The 14386-nt window shown below is 45.1% G+C and overlaps 1 protein-coding gene across 7 annotated transcripts in view; it reads right to left on the bottom strand.

The window, feature by feature from the left end:
• The window catches only part of ACACA (acetyl-CoA carboxylase alpha), a 288741-nt gene that overhangs the window by 26483 nt on the left and 247872 nt on the right, over nt 1–14386 (bottom strand). For all 7 annotated transcript variants that reach the window (XM_025281124.3, XM_044939574.2, XM_044939575.2 and 4 more), the window contains 4 exons: nt 12783–12879; nt 9455–9551; nt 8447–8582; nt 452–629 (listed from right to left, as the gene is read on the bottom strand). In XM_025281124.3, coding sequence (XP_025136909.1) covers nt 452–629; nt 8447–8582; nt 9455–9551; nt 12783–12879 — 508 coding nt within the window. The remainder of the gene's footprint in view (nt 1–451; nt 630–8446; nt 8583–9454; nt 9552–12782; nt 12880–14386) is intronic.

Below are 14386 nucleotides of genomic sequence, written 5' to 3'. Positions count from 1 at the left end.
GTTCGATTCCTAGTCGGGGAGCTAGGATTCCACACGCCTCATGGCCAAAAAACCAAAACATGAAATAGAAGCAATACTGTCACAAATTCAAAGGAGACTTTAAAAATGGTCCATATTAAGAAAAAAAAAAAAATCTTAAAAAAAGAGAGATACTGAATAGGTCGATCTGAACAACCAATAGGAGACAGTCTCTCAAGTTGGGGGGCCCGGATGGAGAATTTCATGGTAAAAGAGTCGAGGGTGGGGGACCACATGGGAAAGTCTGACTCCAGCCTGGCTCCCTTCTCGTGCTGGCGGATGCTACCTAGAAAGCCTAGCTTTGTGACCCTGGAGCCCTCTGGGGACAGTCTGAGTCAGGTAAAGGCCCCTCGGTTAGACAGGCTCTCCGGAGGACACCCGACAGTGGGAGGCTCCCCAGGGGCAGCGAGAGGAAGCAAGGAAGGAGAACTACCTGCTCTCGCGGTCCGCATACATCTCCATGTGCCGCGGGTTGATGGTGGGGTCAATCACCACCCAGGAGCCGCCTCGGAGCTCAGCCTGAGGGGGGATGTAGACCATTACGGGCTGCGAGCACTCCCGTAAGCCGTCCACGATGTAAGCGCCGAACTTCAGCACCTGGTCGTACATATCTGGGGAGAAAGAGACAAATCAAAGGCCATGAAGCTTCCAAACACTGTTCCCGTCACAGTACACAGAGAAATAAGGCTGCTCGTGGCCAGAGGTGACAGGTCTGGGGGTGCAGCCACCCCAGGTCCTGGAGACTAAAGCGGCCAGTGTCCCCAGCTGTGTCCTGTTTAAGACCCCAGGCGATCTTCAAAAGCACGCCAGCTGTGCACTGTCTGGGTGTCCCTGGTGGTCTAGGGGTTAAGAATCCGCCTGCCCATGTAGGGGACACAGGTTTGACCCCTGGTCTAGGAGGATCCCACATGCCGCAGGGCAACTATGTCCATGTGCTGCAACTGCTAAGCCTGTGCTCCACAAGAGAAGTCACCGCAACAAGAAGCCCACGCAACACAACGAAGAGGAGCCCCTGCTGGCCGCGACTAGAGAAAGCCTGCGCAGTAACGGAGACCCAGCACAGCCAAAACGAAAATAAATACATCTTAAAAAAAAAAAAAAAAGTGTACTGTCTTTCATGAGATACAGGGTGCAGGCCCTGTGGGCTGCATCTCCATTTTACATCTCCCCTGAATTTCTGTACTCAGGTTTCACCGCATTAATTCACACTCGCTCTACCAGCGTTGAGTATTTTTCATGTCAATATGTGATCTCTCTCACTACATTAAGTTTTCTGAAGGAACTATTCAAGTTCTTTTCAATTCTTCTCATGACACTTAGCATATGATAAGCCCTCCGAGTGCACAGCTAATGAAACTGGATCCTTCAAATATTTTATCTCCAAAAAACTGCATCTTCCATCTTTGCATCCCCAGGGTCCTGGCCGGTGCCTGGAACATAGTGCTGAGTAAGTGTCTGCTGAATAAATGAATGAGTACATGCATGCTTTGCAAAAAAACACAGTGAGAAAGAAAAAATTAATTATCAGCTGCATTTTTATCAGGGTATCAATGAGAGAAAACATTTTAAATGCATATGTATTTATTGGAAATATCACACAACCACAGGAAAAGAGGAAACACCTCTTTATTCTGCAAAATAGCATGCTCTGTAACACCCCTCACCCCCCGCCCACCCCCCCCCCTCCCCGCCCCAGCCAACGCCAGAAGCAGCCTGAAGAAAAGGGACCCCTGGTGTGAAAATAGAGTCAGTCCTTGGAAAGTGGGATCCGGGATCCGTTATTTATTTCCCAATAATTTATGGCTTTTCCCCATTTCCTAGCTCACTGAAGTCTAAACACTGCTAAAGTTTTAGGTTTATGATTCCAGATGTTTAATGAGTATTTCAGTGGAACCACAATGGATCCTTTGAAACACCAAATAGCAGGTTCAACTGAGTTCAAACTTTTCTATCAAAGAGAGGATCTCAATTTGGAATAAATCAGTCTGGAAAGCCAAAGCAAAGGATTTTTTTCAGGAACTTAAGAGCAGACCAAAGAGAAATTGCTTTCATTGTAGTTACTGGCAAATTAAACTGCTACCTTCTCCAAAGTAAAAACGGCCTTCTCTCTATATGAATCATCAGTGAGCACAAGGGACCCGTGGAGGGAAGCGCGCCTCTCCCCACTGCTCCAACCTGGCTGGCTGGTCTGTGAAGGAATCACCCCAGTTCAGAAGTTGCCCCAGGAAAAACTCCCCACTCTGTGTGCAATGTGAATGGGCATACACTCTGTATATATGATCAGAACAAAGACATTTATTCCTTTGGGAGGAAAGCAAAGATCCAAAAAATTTACTGCTAATTACACAACTGCTGTATGAAGAGCAGGGAATAAAGGACTTTAAGCGCTTTACGCTAATTCCGTGGTTATGAAAATAATTGCTCAGTTCAAATTATTTTAACTAAATTAATTCTTTAGTGGATATTTCAACCAGAGCTACATAATAAAATAATTGTGTAATTAGCAGTACATTTTTCAGTGCTGCCAAGAGTATAGTCTCAGAAACTGAGTAACAGAAAGGAGTGGCCCTCAGTGGTATCACGCGCGGAGAAATGGGAAGCGGAGATAAAATGACCAAGTGGAACAACAGGAAATGGCACAAAACAGTCGTTCCATGTGAAAAACAAAAAGTAAGTTAAGAGGTAAATGACTGCATTTCCAGCCTCTTCGCTCACTTCTGTTGGGTTTGGGTGTTTTAAGTCTTCACTGAATTTGGTACAATATTGCTTCTGTTGTTTATGTTCTGGTTTTTGGCCTGTGAGGCATATGGGATATTAGTTCTACAAACAGGGATCAAACATGCATCCTTTTGCATGGGAAAGCAAACTATTAACCACTGGCCTACCAGAGAAGTTGGCTCTGTTAAAGACGTGTCTACATCGAAATCCAGCTCTGTACTGTGATGAATAGATCCGGCTCCCAAAAAAGTAGAGGACTTTATTCAAAATGTACTTCCCGTGTATAATTTAAAAAACCTTGATTTTGCGCATAAGCAAATTGTTTGGGATAAAGCTGAGTATATGTGCATTTTATTTTTGTGAAATGGACTTTGGTCCCTCTTTTTATCTTCACAGCTAGCTTACTATATACCAGGGAGCATGACTGCATATACACACACGTATGAATCAATCATCAGAAAACTCTTCTTCTTGTACCCAAGTGACAGGTGAGTAAACCGAGCTTAAGCAAGTAAGAGGCAGAGTTGAGACTTTGAACCCAGATCTTTCTGGCTCTTATAAGTCCACATTCTACTACTACATTCTTTTTTTTTTTTAAGAGTTTTTAAAAAGATTTTTTGATGTGGACTATTTTTTGAGTCTTTAATGAATGTGTTACAATATTGCTTCTATTTTATGTTTTGGTTTTTTGGCCAGGAGGCATGTAGGACCTTAGCTTCCCAAGCAGGGATGGAACCCACACTGCCTGCTTTAGGAGACGAAGTCTTAACCAATGGACCACCGGGGAAGTACCTTTACTGCTACATTCTTAGCCCACCACTGTTAATTCGAGAAAAGAGCATGAAACCAAAATAATCTGCTGTCCTGGATCTGATGCAACAGCTGAGTCAAATGAAAGCCTGAAGAGAGACATGAATAAATGAGTATTTTTGAATTTTGCCTGGACTTTTGATTCTGTTCAGAGATAGCAGAACTTGTACTAGCAGCTTTGTCCTGGGCTTGGATCTGACTGTCAAACAATTATCTTCAGGCCTCCAAGACTGTGAGCAGAAAAGAAGCATCAAGCTTCACTGAACCTGACAAGTTCGGGACAGAAAACAATGCCCCCATCTAACCTGGACCATCAACAGCCCCCCTCAACCCCCACCCCCACCAATCCTAACCATCAAAACATGCAGAAAGCAACAAAGGCTGTTAGAATATAATAAACACACACACAAACTCTACACACAACATGCTTGTACTGGGTCCCAGCTGCCCCAAACCACACATTTCTGCAAGGCAGGTTGGAGCGCTTAGCAATGATCTGAATCACATTTGTTTGAAATCCCTTCATATTTCAGAGGCAGAGCAAAAGCACAGCCAGAAGCAGCAGGGGAAGGGGGATCCCCAAGGGTTTCGGCTAGACATCAGTCTGGGGAACTGCAAAGCGATGCATATGCTGACTGTCAACTCTCGGAGCTGAGAAACACAACGGGAATGGAAAATACTGATAGGTTCGTCCTTGGAGAGGCGGGAGCCTGCGGATTTCTAAGTGTTCTGAGCAAAACCCATCTGCGTCAATGGTGATCACGCAGCCTTCCCAGGGTTTTGGCACCCCAGCACCAACCCTGTCTGGGGCATTCATTGTGACCCAACTGGGATACTCCTCGGCAGCCACATGTACCAAACAAGAGAGGAGGGTGGCAGGGTCCCACTCTTTCAAAACCAAGACAGATCTCATTGGGTTGGGGCGAGATTATCTTAGGAGCTGAAGGTAAACGTCAGGCGTACACGGGCTGCAGACACATCACGTCTCTTATGAGTTCATTATGGCTGGCTGACGCGGTATTTCAACATCCAAGTAATCAGAGACTTTAAAGTAGACTTTCATTCCAGTTAAAGTTTTCGATAAATGTGTTTTTTTTATTGTTATTTATAACCTGTCCTGGGAAAAAATAATAAGTATAACATGAAAAGCCGACTGAGAGTGACCCTGTAGCACCAGCAGTGAGGCAGCTTAATATCACTGGGATTTGCATCCTATCAAGCTATTCATGCTGAGGCTGGGACCCTGGTGCTAATTTCTAGTAAATTTCACGCTTGATGTCTCCCTGTTGTGGGTCATTGCCGGTTCGTCTAAATAAACTGCTTCCAAATGGCTCTTCCATCTAAATATTCAGCCAGTTTTTATAATTTAATTTTGCATTATGCTGAATAGCCTTCCGGCCAGATAGAGCTCATTGGGAGAAAAAGCACCAATACCATCTTGACATGCTTTTATTTATTTATTTATATTTTTACTGCTCGAATTAGACCTCCTAGGCCGACTAGTAAAGAGTTTTTTTTTTCCCCCCTCCACTAATGTCAATTTTCAGCATAGCAAGAGCTGTCTCTAATCTTTTCCTACTCATTACACACAATTTTGGAGTCATTTTACCCACAGTGCAGTCGGCTCCTGGCTGTGTGTTTGTGTGCACTCAGGGATGGCATAATTGTTTATTTTCCCTCCCTGCATAATCCCCAGCCAGTATTGAAACCCAAACTGCAAACATCTCCCCCAGGGATATGGAATGACTCTCAGCTTTGGTCCCTTTACATGAGATAATATGTAGGAAACATCCTGACCTGTATGTAAATATGAGGGGGAGGCTGTTCCTCCCCTCCCACTGCCACACTCCTCTCTATCTTCCCCAAAGCTTATTTGTCTTAAGCGATGTGTAAATGAATGCATCAGCACCACAAATTCAGAAAACACAGCTGATCTTGTTCCATATCAGGCTAATAATTCATTTTTGATTAGGGATGGGGGTGGGGATGGGGAGTTACTATTTAATGGGTATAGAGTTTTATGTCAGGGATGATGAAAAAGTTTGGGGTATAGAGAAAAGTGATGGTTATACAACATTGCGAGTGTATTTAATGCTGACAAATTATACATTTACAAATGGTTAATATGACAAACATAATGTTATGTATATTTTACAATAAAAAAACTGTAACTCATTTTCTGAGTTCTTGCAGTTTCTTGTCACAATCATCCCAAATCAGAGGGGAGGTAGGTGGACAATTATACTTTCTCAGGAACCCAGATATTCTATCCTTGGGATAGTATAGGAGGTCTTGTTCTGGCTCGTGGCTCTAAACTGTGCTGCAGGAAGTAAAATGGATCTGTGTTCTCATTTTTTAGCTAAATGATCTTGGGAAATTTACTTAACCTAAAGTCTCAATTTATGTAAATTGTGGATAATAATATAACTCACCCCTTAGAGGGGCTTGTTGTGACGATTATGTAAGATAATGCATGTAAAATGGTGAATGCGGTTTCTGGTGAAAAGAGCTCAATGAATCTTAATTGCTGTTGCTCTTCTGGTTAGAGGGCGAGCAGCCAATGGGGCAGAGCCAAATGTGCAGGAGAATTAAGCTGCCCCTACAAGCGGCACATTGCAAACTTCTGAGCCCTAAATTTGTTGGGACAGAGTAGCTAGGCTGACTTACTCCTAAGTAATGTCAGGATGAGTGAATTTTTCATGGTTTCCTAGAAAAGAGGTAGCTAAGGAGGAATAGCATTTGTATTCTCTTCCAAGTCTTAAAGTTTTTTTTTTTCTTTTGCTCAGTCGTGTCCAACTCTTTGCGAACCCATGGACTGAAGCCTGCCAGGGTCCTTTGTCCACGGGATTTTCCAGGCAAGAAGACTGGAATGGGTTGCCATTTCCCTATCCAGGGGATCTTCCCAGCGCAGGGATCAGACCTGCATCTTTCGTGTCTCCTGCACTGGCAGGCGGGTTCTTTCCACTAGTGCTACTGGGAAGTGACTTTTAATGTAAGTCTTACAGCCAAGGGGTCTGGGGTCAAGGGAAATCTGATGAATCTCAAACATACATACAGGAAAGCGATTTCAGAGACTTCCCTGGCAGTCCAATGGCTAAGACCCTGTGCTTCCAAAGCAGGGGGCATGGATTTGATCCCTAGTCAGGGGACTGAGATCCCACATGCCATGGGGCATGGCCACAGAAATAAAAACAAACAAAAAAATAAACGAAAGGGATTTCAGCTACCTCCCCACCCCCAACCCCCTATACAGCATCATTCTCCTTTGAACACTGCAATATTTTGTTTATACATCATGGGTTTAACTTTCTGCACAGGACATTTTTCTTGACTCCTTCAGGCAATGACTTTCCTGACTTATTTTTGTTTTCTCTGAAGCAGCATAGCTAGCTCCCTGCACGTAGGAACTCAATAAAAATGTGTAGGATTGACTTGTTTAACCTAGACTCTCAGTATCTCATGGTAGTTCCACTGATTTATTATCTTGGTCAAAAAATAATTCACCTTGAATAGGAACGTATACAAACACTAATTTGCATGTATAGTCCAAGTCTCCCCAAAGAAAGTGCAAGATGGGGCAGTTCTCCGGTAAATGTGGACAAAGGGGGCCTTTTCTACTAAAATAAAACAAAACAAAAAAACCCAGAAAAATTGCCCTGGCTGTCTACACTTGGGTAGGGAGGCTGGCCATCCATGCAGGGGTTTTCCTGGCTGAGGAAGGGAAAGGTGTCGGCAGAAGGCTCTCACTCCCTCCACACACAGCTGATGATCTGAAAGAGGATAACTTCTCCGGGCTTTTCTTCCCTCAAAGGCAAGAGATGCCCCTGCCCCAAGCTACTCTGGGTGCTTTACTGAGTTCGTTCCCTCACATATTCTCTGCCTTCCCTCGGATCACGCTCTTCACCTCACAGGATCGACTGCCCCTCCCTCTCCTCCCCTAATCCACTCTTGAGCTCGCCCTGAGTCAGTCCTCTCTGGCTTCCACACAGCCGTGAACTCGAGCCACTGGAGACAAAGCTTCACGATGCTGGGAGGAAGAGTGCGTTTGCCAGAACCGTCCACGGTGGCCCCGCGCACAGGAGTCTTGGTAATGGCATTTCGGGCATGAAGCAGGGCCTCCTAATCACGGTCTAATGCGCTGGAGTCACAGGCCTGCGGCTGCTGTCGGATCACCATAAAACACAGCACAGATTGCCACCGACAACACCCTCTGGTATCGGATTTGTTCATTTTCTCCTGATGAGGGCTAATTTCAGTATCTATCTTAGTCAGGGTAGAGCATTAAAGAGTAACACCAACAAAGAGAATGGCCACAAAAGAGGCATAAGGACTTAGCACGACTCAGGACCATCAGAAAGTCCACTGCTCACTAAACCGCCAACGGCAGTCCACCTAGATAACCCTAGTAGATGGTTCTGAAACTTTGTATGGAGCAGTTAAAAATGAATTTTCCCATTCAAGTTACAACTCGGAAGGTATCTCAGAGCGTAACCCCCCAAGGAGAAGGCAATGGCACCCCACTCCAGTACTCTTGCCTGAAAAATCCCATGGACAGAGGAGCCTGGTAGGCTATAGTCCATCGGGTCACGAAGAGTCGGACACGACTGAGCGAATTCACTTTCACTTTTCACTTTCATGCATTGGAGAAGGAAATGGCAACCCACTCCAGTGTTCTTGCCTGGAGAATCCCAAGGACAGAGGAGCCTGGTGGGCTGCCGTCTATGGGGTCGCACAGAGTTGGACACGACTGAAGCGATGCAGCAGCAGAAGCAACCCCCCAAAGCCTAGGGTGATGTGCTCAGGACACCCAGAAGTTCTGTGTGATATGAACACTTGCCACCTCTGCTGCAGGGTTCAGGGGCACTGGTCCCACCCTCCAGCCCAGGGCCGGACCAGTCACCTTTCATCCCACCGGAGAAGCCTCTCCAGTTGGCAAAGACCATCAGAGGCAGCCCTTCACGGTTGAAGTCCTTAATGGCCTGATACGTCTTAAACGCGGAGTCTGGGAACCAAACCTGGCCAGCCTGCTGGATAATCTGTTGGGAAAAGCCAAAGAGAAAGACACAAATAATGACACAGCTTGAAGGGGGAATCTCTTCAAGAGGGCGAGGTTTTCTAGTTAAAAACTAGAAAAAAAAAAATTAAACCAAAGTTGTTCATCAAGATCAGCATCTTTCAAATAAAAAAGAAGAAAGGATCCTGGCTCTTGGACTTTGTTAAATATGCCTCTTTTTCAGCCTTGATTCCACCACAGCCCTTAGCCCCAAGGGGGGAGCCTTACTGCTTCCAAGGGAAGGACGGGACCTGAGGCATTCTCAATCAATGCTTCCTAGGGCCACCTGAGGTGACCTGACTACACAACCCCAGCAAGCCCCCTGGTTAGTCTCCACGTGCGGCTACCTCTGTGCCTGGCACAGCTTCCCTCCTCTGCTTAGTCAGCGGCACCCAGGGGCCCCCACTGCATAGCCTCCTCTTGTCCCTCCCCCGACCCCTAGGGAGGCTGTGAAAACCTAATCCAGAGTGCAGCATTCACGTCTGGCGTTGAGGGCAGGCGTCCTTATCAGTTCCAGAAGCAGCTCTGCCACGCATGTGCTCGGAGAACCCAGGACCAGTGAGCCCGCAGCATCACCTCAGCCGTCTTCCAGCAAGACCATGTTCTCCACAAAAGGAGACTTTTTTCTAGCATCTGTAAGACCACTGTAAAGACCTAAGAATTTAGCTTGTGGTGGATTCCGAGTCATCTTAAAAGTAAGCACGTGATGGTCTAGACTCATTCAAGGCTGTTGACTGTCTAAATTTGGTTGCCTCTAAAATTGGTGGTTCGCAGTGCTCCCAGTACATCCACGGCTCTGCAGTGGGGAAAACAGAGCCCCAAGCATGGGCACTCAGGGTACTAGAGGTGACCTACCTTGGCTTCAGAATCCAGGTTTGCAGGATCAGCCGGGATGCTCAGCTCCACTGTTCGGGTTTCTACAGCAACTACTCCCACGGGTATTCCTCCTAGCCTGATAAAAAATGAGCCGTGTGAGGGCCTGGTGGACGTCATCGTTACAGCTAGTCATTTATTTTCCAATCCTACATCAACACCTTGGTGGAGGAGGAAGTGGAGACAAATATAGAGGCGGGGGAAATCAGACTCTTCCTGGGGTAAAATATTACTTTACAGATTTGGTAAATATGGTAAATTAGAAGGAAAGTACCCTCAGGGTCACTCCTATTCCCCAGCACAGGATAAATTTAAACCAAGGGTTGTACCAGGGAAGCCTCTTCATTAAGACTCAATAGCCTAGTACGTGTATGAGATCTTGTGCACATGAGCATGTGTGCACACATGTGCACGCACACACACACATTTTCAACCACTGTAATAGGTGAAATTGCTCAGTTCACAGCAGGTCTTTGGTAAAGATGGAGGGGAGTGGCTGGACAGGCGGTGGCAACCTGAAACTTCACCACACCAGAGCTGTCGTTGTCTACGGACTAATAACAGGGCTCCAGGTAAGACGTGACGGGAGAGCAGGTCTCACCATCGGGCGTATGGATGGGGAGTCTGCAGGCGTGTTGTAGGATGATGAAAGATATACACCAAGGGTCGGGAGGTGGTTAAACAAGCCCTCAACTTCCTCTTCCATTGGAAAAGAGCGAGGGGCCAGGGACAACCTTCAGAAGTAACCTTGGTGGAACAGGTGATCTATATTGGAAGGATATATTTAATCTCCATGCTCTGTTAATTAAAAAAAAAAGTTCTTCAGGGGCTCCAAGCCTCTGCATCTGTACTTCGTGACACCCTCCCACACGTGGTCCTCATAAAGATTTCCTAGTAAAAATCAGGAAGGCAGAGAGAAAGTGGGTGACTGCAAGTGAGTCTGCAAGGTACACGGTGAGTCCTCACTCTGGAAAAAGTGATTCAATCTTCACCTTCTGAGCTGCATTCCTTGGGGTTGGGGCTGGAGCGGGTTATAGTCTCTCATTCCCCACAGCATCTCCATAACAAAGTTTTCCGTGGAGGATGCTCTTTGGTTGTCACACTGGTTATTGGAGATGGATTCCTGTCATCACAAGAGGCCTGACAGGGGCCAGAGTGGGGACCACCCACCCCCCTGTCACTTGCCTGCACTGAATCAGAACCAAAAGCCCTCTAGACAACCAGACAACGAGCGGCAGGTACACAGGAGGGTTCAGAAATATTTCTGTTCACAATGATTAACAATCCAACTGGAAACTTGTAATTGCAAAAGCCACCCTAAATCGGTAACTTATAACTTATATATTAGGGCCCATGTGACCTAATAAAGAACATCTTTATCCGAGTATTACAGTTATTTATTGAACTTGAAAACAGCTCAGAACAACTTCTGTTTTCTATTATACTTCATATAAATTTTATCAGGCTAGCACATGAAGATGCTACATCTTGTTTTATAGTGTGTCCCTGGACAAGGTGCCATGGAATAATAAAAGACAATTTACAGCCAATAGCACACATATTCCAAACATACATACCAAAGATGAGTTTTGGCAGCACTTACAGTAACAATCCCAGAAGAATACATTTATATTTATTTCTCGAAATGCCATTGCTTTAGAAAGAAGCTGGCTCCATTTGTGTTTTATATACTTGTGAGCATGTGTGTGTGGTTTGGAGTGAGAAGCCCAGAACTCATCAGATGGAAAGAAAGAGAGTCAGGGTGAGTGTTGCAATAAACAATGGCAGAGCTAGCCGAAGCCAAGCTTGACTGATCTTGCTCGTGGAACAAGCCCTGTTCTTCCCATCAGAAGTGGGAAGCATTATTCTCTTATTTCCCACGGGAGGATCTTAAAGACATTAACAAAGGTTTGGTTTATCTGAGGCTTAAAATCAGGCATGTTTTTTACGGAGGGGAAAACTGAAGCAGAGTATAGTTGAGAGATGCTTTCTCAAAAAGTTGGTCCCAGTGTCCTTTAAAGACTCCCTATAGCAAACCAATAGGTCCCAAGTAGGGGGGCTCTCTCCCCAGTGGGACTTCTCTAGACACAAAGAATAATCCTCCTTGGGACTTGGAAGCCCGTGGTGAGGCAGAAGCCTGAGATGCCAGAAAAAAATGGGAACTAGTCCCTGGGAGCCATGGTTGGGGCCAACTCCAGGCTGATTCTTATTCAGACCCACAGGGAAAGAGCCCGTCTGTGGGATTTGCCATCTGATGGCCCCTTGTCAATGGAAGCACGAGGTCTGCTGACCAGCTGGGCGGAGACAACCACAAAGCCTAGAATTATTTTCAAGGCTAGAATCTAAATCTCCCCCCGATGTGGCATGCTTGAGAATCTGGAGCAGGTGCCACTTTTCACCAAGATAAGGGAAACTGATTGCCCCTGAGAGGCAGGTGAGCTCCAGATGTGGGTCCCCAGGGCGGCGTGTCTCCGCGGCGCGGGGCCAGATTAAGATCAGCCTTGGCAGGTGCTCGTTATGGCAAGCGGCGCAGATTATTTCGTGCAGGGCTCGCTGTTGAGTGAAGCGCTTCTTAGAGTGGGTATTAAAATTTAATAGAAACTTCGATTTCCCACTTGAAAAATAGAGGTATTCCTGCAAACTATTCCAGCTTATTTTACTCCTGTTTCAGGTCAACTCTTTTTTTTTTTTTTTTTTTGTAATTCAAATCTGATGATAAGCCAGTCTAGTGCATTTGTTACTAGAATAATCTCGATGCCCTGAAGGAACTTCTTCCGGTTACACCGATCTTTCGGGGGGTCACATAGAGAAGTAGATGAGTCTGATTCACTGGGAACCTACTCTGAAAAGAAAATGTTCTTTGAAGGTCGTAGTGGGGGGTGTCTCTGGTGAGCTATGGCTATTGTGGTTGGGCTTTACGGCCCCCAGAGAGCTTTGCTTGTGGCATTACGAAAAGGAAATGTTGTCAAAACCAGACTTCAGATTAAACGCGTCGCTGGAGTTACATGCTGAATGACCACTGGGAACCAGGGCTCCAGTCAGGCTGCCTCAGGCATGACTACAATCCAGTACTCTTAGAAAATTTAGCCAAAGAGAGCATTGATGGTAAAAACCTATATAGCCCTTTGCTATTGCTGTTGTTGTTCAGTCACTAACTCCTGTTCAGCTTTCTGCAACCCCATGGACAGTAGCTCACCAGGCTCCTCGGTCCTTCACTACCTTCTGGAATGTGCTCAAATTCATGTTCACTGAGTCGGTGATGCTATCTAACCACCTCATCTTGTTGCTTCCAAAACAGAAGGGGTCTTACCTGGCTCTGCCAACCACCACAGTCTGTGCCCACGGCTGCATGATCTCTGAGAAAGAGCCATAGTCAAAAAATCCACTCAACCACTGACCTTTCTGGGCTACAGAAGGGAAAGCAAGGAAACAGAAAATAAAGATGATCAGTTCATTCAAAACACACCAGAACTGGCGAATGGAAGGGTGGATCTGAGGGGTTATTTGGGGGAGTCTGTTGTTGTTTTTAAACATATTATAGTAGATGGAAACATTAGGCAGCTCAATGTTCATCTGCCTTCAGACCTCATCTCCTATTTCATTTGCTAGTCTGAATAAAAAGAATCATTTATCAGCGAAAGCATCATTTATTGTTAAACGATGGGGTTCAGCTAGCAGAGTTTGCGTGCTTTTAAATAAATAACCTGGCTTCTTTCGCAAAACACCACAAACATTTGTCAAAAGGCAGCCGAGTCATTAAAGATGTTTTCAAAATGTCTATTTCTACTTTAAAACTTAGCTTACAATTTTGTTTGACTCCACTGATTTCCTTTTGTTTGCTGTTGTTATATCATTATAGTACAAACTGTATTCATGTAATAGTCATGCTCTGCATTTGAAGGGGGGAAATAGGATTAAATTATTACAGGTAATATTTTAAAATTTGATTCCACTGATTTTCTTTCAATGGAAATATGAAGATAGGGAAATGATAAGTATCAATATTAATGATCAGATGAGGACCCCAATTTGGGGAAGAGCTTCTCTGCTAGAAAAGCACTTTTCTGCTAGAAAAGATACACTTGCTTTATTTACCGCTGACAAGGATAATCCTACTAAAAGAAAGGGCCATGCCCATATACTCTTAAAAGGTATCAGAAATAGGAGGGTCTGATACCTACACTTAATGTCATTAACCTCCCTCGTGCACGGGATTTCCTTCACTGGCAAGACAGATGACTTTCAACATCTTACTTTAAGAGAAACAACTTCTGTTCCACAGGTCTCCATGTTTGACCAAGGCCCCATCAAAGCCTCTGCAAACAGCTGTTTTCTAGCTGCCCTCTCAGCTCACCATTTCTCAGTGAGTCTTCTAATTTGAACGTGGCCCTCCGCCCTCTAAAAACCCAAGTCCAAAACCAATTAAAAGTGGAGATCTGAGCAAGCTAACCTCTGCTGACTTAAACAGGATGGAGAGTGTTTTATCAAGACTAAACTTGTAATTACTGTGTTCTACATCCCTTGCCTCTATGGCCCCCATGTAAAATGTGATCATCCATTTCAAAATTATCTCTCTATCGTGAGCCCAAAGCCGACCGTTTAGATTCTGGGCTCGTGTTGGGCGTCAGTTTGAAGAATATCGTGGCACTATCTCCTCTAATAAATGACTTTAACTTTTCACCTAGAAGATATCTGCTTTAACTTATCACAGGGAATCATCTGCTTTCTTTAACGCTTCCACTAAATTAAAATCTGAAGTCACTCGATTTGGGAGCAAGTGTTAGCTGCACAGAGACAGCAGGATGAATTGCTAGGGAGTTGATGAAAAAATATTATCCCCAAACTAGAAAACTTAGTTTATCACAAATTCATTTGATTCTGCGGTTCTCATTAATAATAGCCAGGATAATGCCC

Source organism: Bubalus bubalis, chromosome 3 (genome assembly GCF_019923935.1).
Source record: "Bubalus bubalis isolate 160015118507 breed Murrah chromosome 3, NDDB_SH_1, whole genome shotgun sequence".
In the NCBI taxonomy this organism is placed as follows: Eukaryota; Metazoa; Chordata; class Mammalia; order Artiodactyla; family Bovidae; genus Bubalus; species Bubalus bubalis.
This window is presented reverse-complemented; position numbering and strand designations above follow the sequence as displayed.